We start from the raw sequence: 17,970 nt of genomic DNA on the forward strand, positions 1-17,970 counted from the left end.
GCTGATCGACCCATAATAGACCACACTGGCCCCTGCCCAAACCTCAGCGTGCTTCCCCCACCCCAAAGGAAGAGTTCTGTTTGCCTGGAGCTCCTGGAAGATGGAAAGGCTCTCCCTCAGACCTACCCAAGTCTATGGGAGTGAGAATCAGGGGCAGACATGCAGCGTGGTCCCAGTGCTTCAGGGCCCAGAAGCTGCAAGGAACCATATAGACAAGGGGATGCTTTTCTGGAGAAAGAGGATTTGAGGTAGGCTCAGACAAATAGAAACAGAGAGGGTGAAGCAGAAGATACGGCTCTGGGGCAAGAGGAGAGACACGTGGGGAACTGCTAAGCACTTTATGTGGCCAGAGTGAGAGACATGGAAGTTGGTAGCTGGGATGGGAATGTCCTTGGAAGTGAGCTGCAGCAGGTGGGGGCCTGGCCTGGCCGAGATGTTTCAGGGCAGGGCCCTGAGTATCCTTTCCTGTTCCCGCAGCTGTGAACAGCTCCAAAGGCACATCCTCTACGAGCCAAGTGTGGTCAGCACACCCGTGTACTGTCCAGGGGACACCAGCGTCCTCAAGAGCAGCGGGGGCTGCAGCATCATGGGTACGGAGAAATCTTCATCCCCTGTGAGCCCCAGGGGCTACCGGGCTGTGGAAGCAGGTGGAGCTCCAGCGTGAAGCTAGGGGCTGGGGGTGGCTCCTCCTGCCACAAGTGTTAGTACAGCCCCAGAGGCTAGAAGCCCAGGGGACGGGGCACCAGCCCCCAGCCTGGATGTTGTCCCCCTGCCACCAGGGTTGAAGACAAGGCTGCTCCAAAATCCCACCTTCCTATACTGATCGAAGTTTTCCCTTGGGTTTTCTCCGTGAGCCGCCCGTCAGGTATCTTCAAGAGTCACCTTTCACTTAGCTGTGTGCAGACCCTGCGCTAGGTCCCGGGGTGGGGGTGGGACGCAAAGAACGAAAATGCATCCGCCGTATATCTGGACCACTGACAGTCAGGCTCTAGTGCGGCCAAGAGAATGGCAATGGCCCCCAAACACTTCTCTTCCCCATGAGAAGGCCAAATGGGCACATCACAGCTCTGCTTTGTGGATCGTCCCATGGAACCTTCCCCACAAAGCCAGCCTCCCCCGACCCCGGGACATTCCCCTCCTCTCTTACCTCGGTCTGTCATGCGCCTAAAAAGTGAACTTTTAACACCCACCTAATCCACGCACTATTACAAATATCAAAATACCCCCAAATCCCATTCCAAATTCCCAAGCCAAGTGCCAGGATTTCAGCTTCGCTCGGGACCTGTCCATGCTCCTCTCAGTTAGCACACAGAATCAAGAAGTGGTCTTTGGGCAGTAGAGTTACCTGCTCAGGTGTGTTGAACTGGCGCTATAAAAATACATTTTTTCCTGAGCTCACAGTGGCAGCTGACGGCTAAGAAATGCCTAGCACAAAGGCAAGGGGACATGGAGTGTTTACTGAACAAAGGGACAATGGAATCAGCCCCGCCCCTACCCTCTGCACGTAGCCAGCCCTGCCCTGCTCCCTCTCCTTTGAGTTCCTCTTGCTTTGGGTCGGATATGAATGTGCTCTCCTGGCTGCAGCGATACGGGGCTGCCTCAGCACACTTGGAGGCCCTGACTCAGGGTCTGCGAGGGGAGGGGAGGGGCTGAGCTGACCCCACCTCCCCAGAGCACAACCCCTCCTCCCGAATTGTGCTGCATCTGCAGAAGCCCTGCCCACCCAGGGATCCACGTCTCTGCCGTGAGCCTCTGGGCTTGTCTATTGCCAATCAACTGACTGTTCCCAGGCTACGAGAATCAGGAGTATTGGCCCTGCTCTGTGGAGGGCAATGAGGCTGAAGGGGAACTGATGGGCAGCTTTGGGGAACTGGGGGCTGGTGCGGAGTGCGGGGTTGGGAGTGGAAAGAGAGGTTATTATACAAAAGGGAAAACTACATATGAATGATTGGCAAGTGGCCTGTGGAGTGAGTGTGGAGCCATACAAATTCCCCTTAAAACCTGCACATCACACCCCAATAGTTTGCAAGTCACCTGCCACGTTAAAAACCACAGCCCTATTCCCCACAGACCTCCTCACCACATGGTCCCCTGCATACGTCCTAGAGAAAGTCTGTCATGTCTGTACTCGGCAGCCTCAAAGCCTGGGCTCTGCCTCCCCAGCCAGGTCCCCAGGCAGGGCAGGTGCAGACCTGGGGAAAGCAGGGAAGATAGGCAGCAGACTGGCTAGGGCGGGGCACCCCCTAGCCTCCTCTCCCTCTTGGGAGCCCCAAGACCTGGAAATGAGACTTGGTGGCAGCGGTTCCACCCTCTGCCTGACCCTGATACCCTCCCTGTTGCCTCACTGATCCCCTGTAACAATCCCCCCACTACAGATGTCCCCTTGTGGCTCCCCTCTCCTGAGCACTGGGGTGCATCTCCTCTTCCCCCACAGCCCCGTGTAGGGCATCTCTTCTGTGCCAAGCCCTGCATTAGAAGCTGGTGATACAGAGGTGACTACAACATGCTCGGAAACCTAGAGTGACTCTCAGCCTCACAGAGGAGTCATGAGCAGTGACAGCCAGAGAGAATGGAAACGACAAGGAGAAGCAACTTGTGATTATGCCAGGCAAGGAGATCAGAGAGAAGCTCACAGAGAAGATTACGAGGACAGGGTCTGAACGGACAAGGGTTACTGACTTATGGGCAGCATATTAAAAAGAACCCACCCACTTGCTTTTTCATTCACTCAATATAATATTTATCAAGCACCTGTCATGGGTCAGACCACCCAGGGGCTGGTGTCTCTGTGGTGAACAAGGCAGCCCCAGTCAGGGCTGACCTACCAGGAGGGACAGTAGACACAGTTCCTAGAGCCCATGGTAGGGACCATAAACTGGTGCAGCCACTTTGGAAAACAGTCCAGCAGTTCTTCAAAATGTTAAACACAGAGTTACCATGTGACCCAGCAATTCCACTCCTAGGTAGATACCCAAGAGAAATGAAAACATGTCCACACAAAAACTCGTACGTGAATGTTCATGGCATCACTATTCACAAGAGCCAAGAGGTGGAAACAACCAAAATGTCCATCAGTGGATGAATGGATAATCAAAATTTGGTCTCTCCATACAATGAAATGTTATTTGGCCATAAAAAGGAGTGAAGTACTAATACGTGCTCCAACATGGATGAACCTTGAAAACATGAGGGAGAGAAAAGAAGCCAGACACAGAGACCACATATTCTATGATTCCATTCATATGAAATTCCAGATTAGGGCAATCTACAGAGACAGAAAGCAGATCTGTGGCTGCCTAGTGGGCTGGAGGGAAGAGGAGATGGGGTGGCGGGGACAGCCAAAGGTTTCTTTTGAGGCGATGAGAACATTCTAAAAGGGACTGGAGTGACGGTTGCACTTATCTGGGAATATACTAAAACCGCTGAATTGTAATTTTCCATGAGCGAATTATATGATATGTGAATTATATCTTAATAAAGCTATTTTTAAAAAATGGGGCCCTGGCCCCAATCCATGCCCCTGGGGTTTACAGCCTACCTGAGAGTACAGACCTGGAACAGGAAATTACAGATGTCAGGCTTGTTGTGAAGGAGGACATAACTGAGGGTCCTACCCTGGTCACGGGCCTCGGAAAGATCCCCAGGGGAGGGGGCAGGCAAGCTGGATCCCAAAGGCCAGCAGGACTGAGGGGAAGCAAGGAAGCCCAGCAGGGGCTCCAGGCTGAGGGATCAGCAGCCGTGAACCAAAGTGTGCGGCGTCAGACGGGTGAGGGCCGGTGGCTTTAGGGATGCACATCCACACCCGGGAAGGAGGGGATGGGACAACGGGGGCCTCATGGCCTCCATTCCCACTTGAAGCCCTGTCACTCTGGATCTGGCCCTAGAGCCAGCTAAGCTCCTTGCTGATTAAGCACTCAAAGCTCCGAAAACTACAGGAATGCTCGGCCTGCAGTCAGCAGAAACAGAGATGACAACAGGCCACCCACCTCTGTCCCAAAGATGACTACCCAAGGCCCAGGAGGCACCCCAGTGGAGTAAAGGAGGAGGAGGAGAGAAGATTCCCCCACCCTCACAATGAGGTGGGCTTGAGCCTGGCGACCATCCCTTTGGGAATTCCCATCCTAGAGTGGCCCAGGCCCCAGGGGAAGGGAGACTTGTCTGGAACCGTCCACTAGGCAGACTCATCCCAGTAGTGAGGGCACCCCAGCTCAGTCCTGGACACGAGCTACAGGCCCCGGCGCATCCCCCTCAGTGCTGTGCAGCCATGCCCCCCTTCTCCCCCTCTCTCCAGGGAGGAGGTGACTCTAGGCAGGCAGGACAAAAGTGCCTCCCGGTAGTTCCCTGGGCGGTTCACCTCCATTACCTGGGCAAACATCTGAGTTTCTCCCAGGACCCACCCTGCACCTATAGGGAGGATCAGGCCCCGCCCTGCCCTCGGAAGGAAGGGGGAGCTGACTGCTGGAAGCCAGAGCCTCCCGGCATTCCACTCGGCCTCGGGAATCCAAATCCCAGCCCTTCCCAGAGCGCCCCCGTGAGGACAGGTGGGGAACAGCCCAAAGAGGCCTGGGGCAGGTGGGAGGACCCTGAATGAAGCCCCTTGTTTTTGTGTCTGTCCCCCCGAATGTCTCCCATTTCTTGTCCCTCTTCTCTCTAGGAGAGCCTTCCTTGCCCCACTGTGCCCTCCCTCAGATGCCCTCTGCCCTTCCCCTGGGTCCCCCAGGATCCCTTGCTCATCCAAGTCCCATCAGCGGCCCCAGGTGGACCCACTACCGCCTCTCTCCCCTTGGGGCTCGGATTGGGGGAAATGGCTGCAGAAATGGAACTGGGGGCAGAGAAGGGGAACTTAGGATCACTGAGTCTGGTAAAAGGAAGAGGGCTGCACCCAGCAAGCATCCCAGCACCTAATCTTGATGTCGGCTCACATCACACCCAATAAAGGTTTGTTGAAGCAAACCGACCTGCACGCCTGCGAGCAGGTCACCTGTCACATTTCACCCTGACAGGTGATAACTGTGTGGGCAAGTGAAGAATTTGGGCTAAACCTGAAAAAAGTCATTCTGCCTGAAAGGGTGGGGACGGGCTCAAGCAAGAGGGGTGCTTTGACTCTCCTCGGAGGTGTTTAGATTCTATCCAAACATCACTAGTCTGACAGGGCAGAGGGCTCTCTCTTCATCGCCCCCCTCCTTCTGCTGGGGGACCCCTGAGCTTCCCTTCCCACCAGGGCAGGTCTCAGCGTGAACACGTCCCAGTGAGTGCCTCTCTCCTGTGCAAACTTGTCCCTAGGCAAAACGGAAACATCTGAAGAAGATGGCTTTAGCAAAGCCTTCTCACCATCTGGATTTCCCTGTCACCCTCCTCCCCTCCCACAGGCATGCGCGCACACACACACAATCACACACACACACAGTGCAGCCACTGTGCACCCAGGGTTCACAGGCTCTGCTCAGCCAATCAGGATGGCCCCTTCCCCTCCCATCCCCTCCTCCCCGCCAAGCCCTCATCAGCAGTTCCCCCTCCGCCCCAGGCAGTTAGCATCGAGATGAGCCAGCAAACTGCCTACACTAGCTCAGCCAGCAGATCTCAGGATTACATCCAGACCAGCTCCCAACAGGAAGCAGAAACTGTCAGAGCAGCAAAAGCCCCAGCCCGGAGTTTCCAGGACAACTCCCCTCTCCCCACCTGCTGAGGACTGTGTTTTGCATTGTCTGATGAAATAATGCCTCAGAAGTATAAACTGCTGATGGCAACAGCCCATCTCAGAAAAGGGGTTATGCGTGACTGGTCTCAATTACTGCCACCCCGCCTGGGCTGTTAAGGTTGAAGGAAGCTGCTGAACCACAGGACAGCCCCGGGAATGGCTGGTGGGGTAATGATGCCACAGCCACTGGAGTGGGAAGCAGGTGGGGTGCTGGACGGGAACAGAAATGACGGCTTACCAGTGAAAGGAGGATTGTGCAAAAGAGAGGGGAAGGGGGCAGAGAGAAAAAGAGGGGGACGGAGGGGGGAAAGAAATGGATGACAATAACCACACCAGGCTCCACACAGCATACACCCCAAACATTTTCACATGTAACCCGCACATACTGTGCAGTAGGTATAATTCCATTTTACAGATGAAGAACCTGAGGCTTAGAGAGGTTAAACAATTTCCCCAGCTCATTTGTATACCATGGAGGGTGAATGTTGCACAGTGATAATAAAAGGCAAGCAGACTTTTAGTTGGGTGTATTGTTGTTTTTAAGTTCTCTACAGACACGCACCCCTGACTGCCTGCATCCAGGGTGTGCCACTACCGTGCCCTTCCCATGCCACTGCCCAAGGTCACACTGCTGACTCATGGCAAAATTGGGACTGAACCCAGTTCCATTTGACTCCAAGGGCTGTGTCAAGTCTTCTGTTCCCGGCCTGGCACACTCACTGGTGTCCTCTATGCCATCCCTCCTGCTCCCCTCCCCTTTTCTCCTCCACAGGGGTCCCCCATCCCCTTCCCAGTCACCTGGATCCCCTTGCCTGGCCTCAGTGGAGGGGGATGCCCTTTCCTCCAAGCAGCCAGGCTCACACCCCAAGAGGCTGGAGCTGGAGGGCAAACTGAGCTCTTGGATTTCTGCACCATCCTCCTCAGGGTCATTCCTGTCCATTTTGGAGACTAGAGTCTCCTCTTCCTGAAATACTTACAAAGCCAAATGCCCAAATTCCTCTTCTTTCACCCCCTGTCCTTTCTCCCTTTTTCCTCCTGCTTTTAATCTTTGCGGTGTCTTCATTCATTCAACAAAACCATATAGCATGCCTCCCACATGTCCCCGCTATCCTAAGCAGGAGACACAGAGGAGGAAAAAAACACACAACAGTGCCTGCCTCCTGGAGCTTATATTCCAGCCTGGGAAGACAGGTGATAAACAGGCAAACCCATGCAGGAAAGGACCTCAGACTGTAAGCACTGCTAAGGAGAAGAGGAAGCGGGGAGGGGGAATAGAGAGTACACAGGGGAGGGGGCTTTAAGGAGGGGGCGACCCATGAGCAAAGAACTGGAAGAGCTGAGGGACCCGGCCATGTAGTCATTTGCAGGAAAAGAGTTCCCAGCAGAAAAACAACAACAACAACAACAGCAAATGGGAAGGCCTCTGAGTAGGAGTTTTCCTGCCTGTCTGATGGACACACAGGAGGCCAGGGTGGCTGGAGCAGGGTAAGCAGTAGGACAGATACAGGGAAGTGAGGTCAGTGAAAGAGGAGAGCAGACTAGGTAGAGTCCTGTACGGCATTTACTCTGAGTGGGATGGGAAACCACCAGAGGCATATGAGCTTAGAAATGGCATGATGTGACATGTTTTTAAAGGACCCTTCTGACTATGGTGTTAAGGAAAGTCAGAGGGGCAAAGGAGGAAGCAGGGTGACTAGCTGGAAGGAGACTTCAATAGACCCTGTGAGGAGTGATGGGCTCGGACCAATATGGTAGCAGTGGGGTGATGAGAAGTAGTAGGAGTCCAGGTATATTTTGCAGGTAGGACTTGCCAATGGATTGAATGTGCGATATGGAACAAGCTGAGGAATAAAGGATGACTCCCAGATTTTTGGCCTGAGCCACTACAGGGATAGTGAGCCTGGCAAGTGGAACATATTTCATAGGAACAATCAATCGGGAGAACAGCTTTGGATAGATGAAGGCTGAGATACTAATCGATATCCAAGTAGAGATGTGGGGGCTTCCCTGGTGGCGCAGTGGTTGAGAGTCCGCCTGCCGAGGCAGGGGACGCGGGTTCGTGCCCCGGTCCGGGAGGATCCCACATGCCGTGGAGCGGCTGGGCCTGTGAGCCATGGCCGCTGAGCCTGTGCATCTGGAGTCTGTGCTCCGCAAAGGGAGAGGCCACAACAGTGAGAGGCCCAAGTACCATAAATATATATGTGTGTGTGTGTGTGTGTGTGTGTGTGTGTGTGTGTATATATATATATATATATATATATATATATACACACATACATACATGTGGGGCACAGAAGAGATGCCTGGGACAGAGATACACCTTGGCAGTCATCAGTGGAAAGATGGTATTTAAGGCATGAGGCTGTATGCTGTCATGAAGGGAACAAGTATAGATAAAGACATGAACAGGTACAAGGGCTGAGCCCAATGATGCTGTGGTGTGTAGAGGTCGGGGATATGAGGATAAGCTGGTTGAGAAAACTGAAAAGAAGCAGTTAGTAATATGTATAGAAAATCAGGAGAATGTGGTGTCTGGAAACCAAAAGAAGAAATTGTTTTAAGGAAAAGGGAATGATCAACTATGTCAAATCCTGCTAAGTTAAATGAGAGCTGGGAATGGACCAGTGATTTTAGCAACCTGGAGGTCACTTGCAACCTTCACAAGAAGTATTGTGTTATTATTATTTTTCTGCTTCTCCCTTTAGACATACACCTGATAGCTGGGTCTGTATAAAACAGTAGTAAACTAGGAACAGAGGAAAACTTCCTCAACTTGACAAAAAATATATATATCTACAAAAAAACTACAGCTAACATTGTACTTAATGGTAAGAAACTTGAAGATTTCCCACCAAAAATCAGGAATAAGGCAAAGATGCCCCCTCTCACCACTGCTTTTCAACATCAAACTGGAAGTCCTAGCTAATGCAGTAAGACAAGAAAAAGAAATCAAAGATATAGAGATTGGGAAGGAAGAAAATAGTGAAGACCTGAGATGGTTAGCTCCAGAGAAAAGCACATATCCCCTTCCAAGTAGAATCCCAAGTGAGCATGTAGTCAAGCACAAGTTTCCCCAGGCACAGACGAGTAGGACAAATCATGTCACTCTCTAGAATAGAAAAGGCAAACATCTGTCTCTGGGTCCTGAAATACCTGCGATATTGATTAACAATGATAATGATAGCCAGTGACTTAGAACTTTTCATTTCCTACCCAGATGCTTATTGCTTGGTTTCTCTCCCTCCTAACCAAAGATTCATCAATAATGCAAGGAACCCGCATAGGCAGGACTATAGATCAGCCCTAATGTGTATTGTGGGGGCTCAAAATCATGTGGTTAACTTTCCACACAGATACACGGCCAAATCATACATAATTTTGGCCTCAAACTATGCCACAAAAGTATTGGTTGGTGGAAGTCCTCAAGATTAATCTCCCCCCAACACCAGGAGGATAGAGACCGTCTTTTTATCTCTGTACCCTCGGCACCAAGCACATTACCTGAGCGAGAGTAACTGGAAATTGTCAAATGAATAAATGAACGTATGAATGAATGGATCTCCTTTGAGTGTCTCAGATCAGACATGTATCTACACTACCCCAAATGAGCTTTAGTGACGATTCAATTTTTATGTAAACAGTCAAATCAGATCATGAAGGTTAGATAAAACACTGCAAAATGTTTTTGGACTATTTAATCCATCTCCAGGAATGCAACCAACTGTATTCTCACCATATCATTTCTTACTTAGAGCTATGAAAACCCTGCCTGTCTTCTGCACACCCCCATCTGTTGAGGGGGTTATCTGTATAGCTGCATCCCTTGCAGCCTCTTGCTGGAGCAGTTACCATCCTAACATTCTGGTGGTTAGCCACACTTACTGTGGAAAGTCTATTGGATTTATGACCAAAGCAAATTAAGGTCCCCATAATGGCAACAGTGGTGGACTTGTGGAAAAAGTAGGACCATAACGTTTACGTGTTTATATGTTTTTAATGTTTATAGGTTTGATGTTATGGCCCTGATTCTGAGGAAAATAGGTGTGTCTGAGATTAGCTCATTGTGAAGGAGGTTACAGGCTGGAAGATTTTCTGCTAACTACCCAAGCTCATAAATGCTTCCAAAGGGCTTTTTCCATTTTTAGGGGGCCAATCCTCAGATCCCCACACACATAAAAGTGCTTAGAGGGCTCCACCGGCCTCAGAGGGCGTCCCAGCTCCAGCTGCCCCTGCTCTGCAGTCGCTGCTCGCCTCTCACCCAGGACACCGTCACACCTTGCCGCTCCGACACAGTCAGCTCTGGTCGCCGTGTGGGCAGCTTCAGCTCTTGCTCAGCAATGCCCCCCCAGAACCTGAACCACTTCCGGGCCAGCTCTGTCTCCTGCAGGAGTGGGCCCCGCTTCCAGGGTCTTAGCAGCTTCGGCAGTCGGAGTGTCATCAGGTTTGGATCGTGCTCACCCCGGATAGTAGCTGTGTGCCCTCGGCCCATCCGCTACGGAGTTGGCCTTGGTTCTGGCAGTGGGATGGCCTTTGGCTTTGGTGATGGGAGTGGTGCTGGTCTGGAGTTTGGAGCTGGCAGTGGCCTCGGCCATGGCTTCGGCGGCCCTGGCTTTGGCTACCAAGTTGGAGGAGCTGGAGGGCCAGCAGCCCCGTCCATCACAGCAGTGACTGTTAACCAGAGCCTGCTGACCCACCTCAGCCTGGAGGTTGACCCTAATGCCCAGAGGGTGAAGAGGGATGAGAAGGAGCAAATTGAGACCCTCAACAACAAATTTGCCTCCTTCATCGACAAGGTACTTATGACAGCTCAACCTCTGGGTCTGGGAGGATGCGAGCTAAATGCACTGAGATGTTCTTTCCCTTAAGAAGAACGGGTCCAGACCTAGGGCGTCGACCTTGAGCCCAGATCCTTCAGGCACCAGCCAAAAGCATGGCGGTATGATTTCTGGGTCACTCTGCTGCGGAGCCAGGACAAGCCCGAGGAAGCACTGCATAGAGGGATAGATTAAGACAGTGGTGGTGTCTTCTGGGGGAAGGAGGAACATCCAGCCAAATCTGAAGGCATCTGAACAAACTAAGACCTACCACCTAGTCGCTTAGAAATGTCTCCCAAACAGGCTAGAAACACTAACACCTCCACCAGCTGTTGGCTGGTACAGGTTTAAGAGGTTTTATCCTTTGAGATCCTCATGCTCTCTTTCAAGTTTCCATGGTTTCTGAGGCTGAGTGGCCACACCTACTCAGGCTTAAAGAAATGGAGAATGGAGTTGAGTAATTTTTGTACAAAGCAAAGAATTCATACCCTTCCCCCACCTGGGATATCCAGATTCAGCTGAGTCACCTAGATTGAGGGAAACAGTAGGGAATGACCACTGGTGGTCACTGGTCTTCAGGCTGATGAGAAGAACAGAGAGGTGGAACTGACACAGCCCCAAACCCCAGACCGTGTCTCCATGAAGTGGGGATGCTCTATTGTGTCTGAGATTGGAAACTCACCTCTGTGAGCTTCATTTCACTCCGAAATGAGGGGTTGGAGCAAATGGCCTCTATGTTCCCCTCCAGCTCTATAAGTCTCAGCTGATGGAATTTCTGAGGTGATGGGTATGAATTATGACCTGAGAATTCCTACCTCCTAATACCACATCCCAGCCCAATGTACTTTACTCTGCTCCTCATTCCCTGCTAGGGATGGCTGAAATCAGTTTTCAGATATAGGCAAACCCCAGTTCAGGTAGAATCGATCTCCAGCTTACCAGTGAACCAGCCCTCACCTTTCTCAGAGGGTTGAAAGGGAAATGGTTGAAGAGCTTTGGTTCCAAAGCTTCTGTTTGTAGATAAGCCTGGTTGAGCACGAGGAGGGGTCGCAGACCTGCTCTGCAGATTCTACTGAGTTAGAGGAGGAGCTAAATTCAACAGAGGGGGGAACGATGTCACCACAGGTTTAAGTCACCTCTGGCCATCTGAGCAACGTTGACATACAGGTGACTATATCAAGCACTTCAATTGCCATGTCTTTGCCCCTGTGGATTTAGGTGCGGTTCCTGGAACAGCAGAATAAGCTCCTAGAGACCAAGTGGAACTTCCTCCAAGATCAGAAATATGCCAGGAGCAACCTGGAGCCCCTCTTCGAGAACTACATCACCAACCTGCAGAGACAGCTGGACGTAGTGAACAGCGAACGGGCCCGGCTGGAGGCTGAGAGGAACAACGTGCAGGATGTCCCTGAGGGTTTCAAGAAGAAGTGAGTGGCTGCTGGACTGCACTGACCTAGGATGGACACGGGCTGGTCCCCAGAGCAGCGGCCAAGCTTGGGTGAGAGCTGCCGGAAGGATCAGGGTTGAATGCTGGTTTCAATTCCCAGCCTGAAGACAGGGGTGGGGATGTGATATGTATGGGAGGAGGAGGCCCTCCATGGGTCCTGAGGAGAAAGGAGACTTGGAATTGGGCATGGTTGTCCCTAATCCTGCCTGTGAGCATGGGTGAGTTGACCCCAGGAAAAGAAACTCTCTGATTTTGAGAACAGTGCCTAAGTCCAGCCACAAATAAGGTCCTACTTCCTCTAAGTGCAATGACCCTAAGGCTTTTCCAGCAGAGGAGCACAGCAAAGGACCAGATTTTCAGACCCCACATCCAATTTGAGAAAGTAAAAGGGATTCGGAGAAACCAAGGGCTGTGGACTCATAAAAGGTCTTAAAGATGGGACAGAGTGGATGAAAACATGCAGGGAGCCAGGCTCCTGGACGGAGCAGAGAGGTCACAAGAGGTGATAACTGGGGAGCTGGGAGTAATCAGCTCTCAGTTCAGAGTGAGAACTCACCCTCTTCATCCTTATCATCCACATATGAAGAGGAGGTGGAACTCCTGGCCAACACTGAGAATGAGTCTGTGGCTCTGAAGAAGGTAAGGAGAGCAACAGGCCCAGGCAAACTTCTCCTCCAGACAGACAAATGTTCTCGCAACTCCAGGACACTGCCCGGACAGCCCTGTGAATACTCGCACACAGTGGACCCCCTAAGGTCACAACCGCTTCCCTTCGAAGTTCTGATTTGGCCTCCAGTGACTTAGGATTGGGTCTTCATGAGAGCAGAGGTCTGAAGGGACGACATTTGAAGAGTCTTGGATTATCCAGACTCTTCTTGCCTCTGAATAAGCATCAGAAAATGTCCAGCATCCCTGGGGGTTTCATGCTATATAAGGGAGAAGAACAAGAGTCCCTAAGCTGTATTTCCACCCAATGACTTTCCCATCTGTCCCACTTGGCCTGGCCCTGTGGGAACTGGCCTGGTCTTCCCACCCACCTCCAGAACCCGCCAAGGCGGTGAGGTTAAACAGTGCGCAAATAATGAGCATTTTATCCTTCTCTCTTTGATACAGGATGTGGATACAGCTTTCTCAAATAAGTCTGATCTAGAGGCCAACGTGAATACCTTAACTCAGGATATCAACTTCCTGAAAACCCTACACATGGCGGTAAGGGGTCATCCCCTCTGAGCTATCCAAGGAGCTCAGTGTGTGGTCTGGACTCCCTGGGGGATTCACTGAACTAGTGTATTTTCTAACCTTTGGTATCATACCTCTTTCCTCCCATCAAATCTATATCCTCTATAGTTGATGCATGTACAAGCGGAGAAGGTAAGGGGAGCAGGCTTCTCGGCAGCCTGACTCAGGTCTGTGAATCAGCTCCTTGGATCCATGAGCCAACTTCTGTTGACCAATCTAAAGACTGGGGTCTAGGAATGTCACTTCCTATCTACTGATGAGAAGACCCTGGAAAACTGATTTTCTAGGAGATGTAAGAAAAATTGTGTTACCTAATTAGTCAAATGAACTAGCGATCTTTTGCTTCTGTTTGGTCTGGAACGATCCCAATCAGAGCTAAATGGCTGGCTCTGAGTGGAAAGGCTGAAGAAAGCTCTCTCTGGGGCCCTCACCTTGCAGGCCAGTTCCCAGCCCTCCCCCAGCCCCACCCCTGGTTCTATTAAGGACGTGGGATATAGGAATTCCTAGACCACCATGTCCTAGACCAGCTCTCAATGATCCAGACTGGCACAGCCACTGTGTGGATAAACCAAAGAAAGTCTAAGCTTTAGCATGGTCTCGCTCCTCTCCGCCAAGTCCTTAGGCTCCCATGGTTTTAATAGTCACCTAAGAAGTTAAGATGTTAAAGGAATGTCTCCTAGTGTATAACAAGGGTTTAAAGTCAACCTGAAACGGTTCTGGGCCACCTCTTTTTCTTTGCTTTTGGTTTGGATGATCTGCCCCATCGCTGTGCTCTGAACAAACAAGCAATGCTCTCTCCCCCGACTCTGCATCCTGGGGACCCTGGGGCAGAGCCCCGGCCACTGACGGGACTCTGAACCCATCTGTCTCGCTGATCCTACAACACAGGAAATCCAGTTGCTGCAGTCACACATCTCTGAGACCTCAGTCATCGTGAAGATAGACAACAGCCGGGACCTGAACTTTGATGGGATCGTCGCCGATATCAAGGCCCAGTATGAAGAGACTGCCAGGCGCAGTCAGGCTGATGCAGAGGCCTGGTACCAGACCAAGGTGGGCAGGAGGGCACTGGGGAAAGGGTGTAGGCAGCCCTGGGGTCAGACTCATGGATGACAAAGTGGGCTGTGATCTTGACCCAATCTTCAAGCCCTCGGAATACCCCTTTCTCCCCCACCCGCCAGTATGAGGAGATGCGGGTGACAGCTGGCCAACACTGTGACAACCTGCGTAACACTCGGGATGAGATCAATGAGCTGACCCACCTGATCCAGAGGCTGAAGGCAGAGATCGAGCACGCCAAGGCTCAGGTGGGCGAAAGAAAGGAGAGAAAGCCCCACAGGGAGGACAGGCAGGGCCCCAAGCTTTGGGGAGCCCAAGTCTGAAGATGTGGGGGAGGCCACCAGGACCCAGAAACAGAGGAATAAAAGAATTAGTCCAGGAAGACTTCCTGGGGGAGGAAAATGTGGAACCAGGGAAAGAGTCTCCCATGTAGAAGGAAAGACCTGGGGCTGACTTAGAGGGGCAGGTGAGGCAGAAAGAACGGCTTTACTCTCTGGACCCCATTGGTCTTAGAGCAGCAGAAATCAGTAAGTGCAAAATCAGTGAGGATAGAAATGGAAGATAAGCAATGTTCTGCTCCCTGCTGACGTCAAACTACAGGATGACAATCCCTGGGGAAGCATCCTCCACAGGCTCCACCCCTGGCTTAGCACCATGCCATGTGCCCACTCACAGGGGGCAGAGTTTCTAGTCTGACCTGAGGATCCCCTAGTCCCTGCCAAAGCCCACCTGCAAACTGCCCTCCCCCCAGCACTGCAAGCTGGAGGCCGCTGTGGCCGAGGCAGAGCAGTGGGGCGAGGCAGCCCTCAGCGACGCCAAGTGCAAGCTGGCGGAGCTGGAGGCTGCCCTGCAGCAGGCCAAGCAGGACATGGCACGGCAGCTGAAGGAGTACCAGGAGGAGATGAATGTCAAGCTGGCCCTGGACATCGAGGTCGCCACCTATAAGTGCCTGCTGGAAGGCGAGGAGAGCCACTAAGTGCTCTCAGTGCAGCAGGTGGGAGTGGGTCAGGAGGAACGAAGGGCTCCGGACGCGCAGGCCCAGCGGCCACGGCTCACGGGCCCAGCCGCTCCGCGGCATGCGGGATCCTCCCGGACCGGGGCACGAACCCGTGTCTCCTGCATTGGCAGGCGGACTCTCAACCACTGCTCCACCAGCGGAGCCCAGGACTACCTTTTTGATGGGCAATGTGGGGACCGCCAAGGAGCATGATATCATTGGAAGAGAGAAGCCCTGTGGCTTCATGGAAGCTACTGACGCAGCTGCTGGGTAATCCAGATCGCTACCCGCCTCACTCAACCCAACCTGACTTTGGCCGTATATAAATGGTGGTGGACTTATGGCTATAGGCCAACACCTGGGGAACTGGCTGAATTCTTCCATTTTAGTCCGAATGTTTGACTTCAGTGGAGTCACAGCTTTTGAGACACCCAGGCAAGGGAAGGGAAAAGTGGGTACTGACTATGTAGACAGTAGGAACTACTCGGACCCAGGCCACGTCCCCTGATGCCACTGCCCGTCCCTCCCCCCACCCCCAGTGGGAGGGGGAGGATGAGGCAGCCTCACTGAGGGTTTCACCCTCCCACAGCGGTGAGCAGTTCCCGGGGCGGCCCGGTGTGCGGGCCCGAGCCTCTGGTCACCACCTGCAGCCTCTCCGGCGGCGGGGTCACCATCTCCGGCCGCAGCAGCAACCGGTCCAGCGGCTTCTGCAGCTCGAACGTGGGCGGGGCCCAGGTTGTGGGCGGTGGGGACCCGCTGAGCGCGGGCTTCCAGGGAGGGGAGCTCCGTGCTTGTGGGCGAGACCTGCGCCCCCAGCGTCCCCTGCCCTCTGCCCACCGAGGGCGGCTTCAGCAGCCGCGGTTGCAGCGTCCGCTTCGTGTCCACCACCACCTCGAGCCGAGCGCCGACCAGCCACCAACCAGGAAGAACCATCTCCACGGCTTCTGCTTCTGTCCCCAAAGTGCCCGGACTCTGGGCCGAGGGCGCTCTAGGTACCCATCCTGCCAAGAAGCCGAGGGCTGCTCTGCCTGGCCTGTGTCCTCTGGGGGGATTTTTTTTCACCACCTAAACGCTCCATCCACAGCCCCAGCGGACTGGCCTCTCCCTGACTCCCAATTTCCTTCCTTTGGGTCACTCCTCACCACCCAGCCCAAAGACCTCAAGAAATGCAGATTCAATACAATTACAAAAATCAGCATGTTGGTCCTAGCTTTGGATTAACTTAGAGAATGGAGAGCTGGCTGTCCACACAGCAGGTGTCCTCAAGCCACCGTCCTCTGCTTCCCTCCCCTTCCTTTCCCTGGCAGGAGAAGGTCCTTTCCTTCTCTTCCTGACCCAGAAGGATCCACCGTTTTTGGTGGGCCAAGCGATCCCAGAGATGGTTCTTCTCTGAGCGGCATAGGTCCTAGCTGCTTCTCTTCCTGGGGTGTTGGTGTAACCCTGGCATGCAAGTCCACGAGGTGGGTGAGTGCTGGTAGAGAGATGGACCCTGCAACACTCCACGCCCCTGCTGGTGGTGTGAGGGAGGCCCAGCTCTGTTCACTGCAGGGGGGTTTATGTCTGCATGCTCCAGGGAGGCCTGGGCTGGGGTGGGTGCCTGTCTGTACTGCTCTTTGTGTTGCTGGGATTTCAATAAACTTGCCAAGCTAGCATCACTAGGACTCTGGCCTTTCTTTCCCAATCACACTGGGGACGGGGGAGCTTGCCTCCACAGTGATGCACAACAAACGGTTGCTACTGTTTTGATGGTGATGGTGGTGGTGGTTCTAGTTTTACTACTAATGGAGAAGAGCTGTGTTCAGCAGCTCAGCCACTCCAGGACCAAACAAGGGTGGATACCGAAGTGTCAGCGGACTGTTTCCTGCGTCTGCACTGAAGCCCCAGCTCTGATCCGCAGGCAGGCGACTCCCTAGCCTTTCCAGCTCCGGCAACCAGGACTGAGCCTCTGCGGGACTGCCTGTGCGGCTTTGCTGCCCTCTGCTGGCCACCAACTTCCCTGGAGACACCGCACCAGGGCATTTTCAAAGCACTCCCGCAATAGGATTTTGCGGAGGGAGAGGGGAGTTTTTTGTTTCGTTTTTTTTCCTTTTTTTTTTTTAAATCAATTTCCCTAAGTTTTTTTTTTAATTGACGTATAGTTGATTTACAATATCGTGTTAGTTTCAGGTGTACAGCACAGAGACTCATTTCTATATACAAATATATATATAAATATTCCTTTTCAGATTATTTTCCCTTATAGTTTATTACAAAATATTGAGTACAGTTCCCTGTGCTATGAGAGGGGAGTCTTTTAAAAACAAATTGTTTTCTCCAAAACTGTGTTTAGGACACAAACATTGCAACACTGAATAGCAACTTTAGGAAAAGAAATCCACCCCCTCACTCACCAGCCCAGCACAGCACCGTTTTCACCATCCTGTGTCTCTGTCAGCCTGGGTTCCCACAGATGCTCAGAAAACCACAGGCTTGAATCAGGAAAGAGCCATGGAGGGCTCTGAGCGCCATGGTTCTCAAACTAAGTGCGCTTCTCAGGACTCAAGGGCCAGAGTTTCCCATCAGTGGCATTTAATGCCACACATAAAACATTTAAAGTATCCAAGACATCCATTCATTTACACAGTCATTCAGTCAGCAAGTATTTACTGGGCACTTACTCTATCCCCAACACTGTTCCAAGTGCTTGGGAACCATCAATGAACAAGATGGACAAAAA

The 17,970-nt window shown here is 52.3% G+C and overlaps 1 protein-coding gene across 1 annotated transcript; it reads left to right on the forward strand.

Moving 5' to 3' along the window:
• Positions 1-159: 159 nt before the first annotated feature.
• Positions 160-16,323, forward strand: KRT84 (keratin 84; the record flags this gene model as incomplete). Its single annotated transcript, XM_079937496.1, is given in 12 exon segments — positions 160-248; positions 478-613; positions 9,961-10,491; positions 11,731-11,939; positions 12,538-12,598; positions 13,073-13,168; positions 14,087-14,251; positions 14,380-14,505; positions 15,009-15,230; positions 15,234-15,261; positions 15,844-16,031; positions 16,033-16,323. Coding segments are annotated over 12 exon segments (2,142 nt in total).
• Positions 16,324-17,970: the final 1,647 nt, after the last annotated feature.

Source organism: Stenella coeruleoalba (assembly GCF_951394435.1).
Source record: "Stenella coeruleoalba genome assembly, chromosome: 11".
Classification (NCBI taxonomy): Eukaryota; Metazoa; Chordata; class Mammalia; order Artiodactyla; family Delphinidae; genus Stenella; species Stenella coeruleoalba.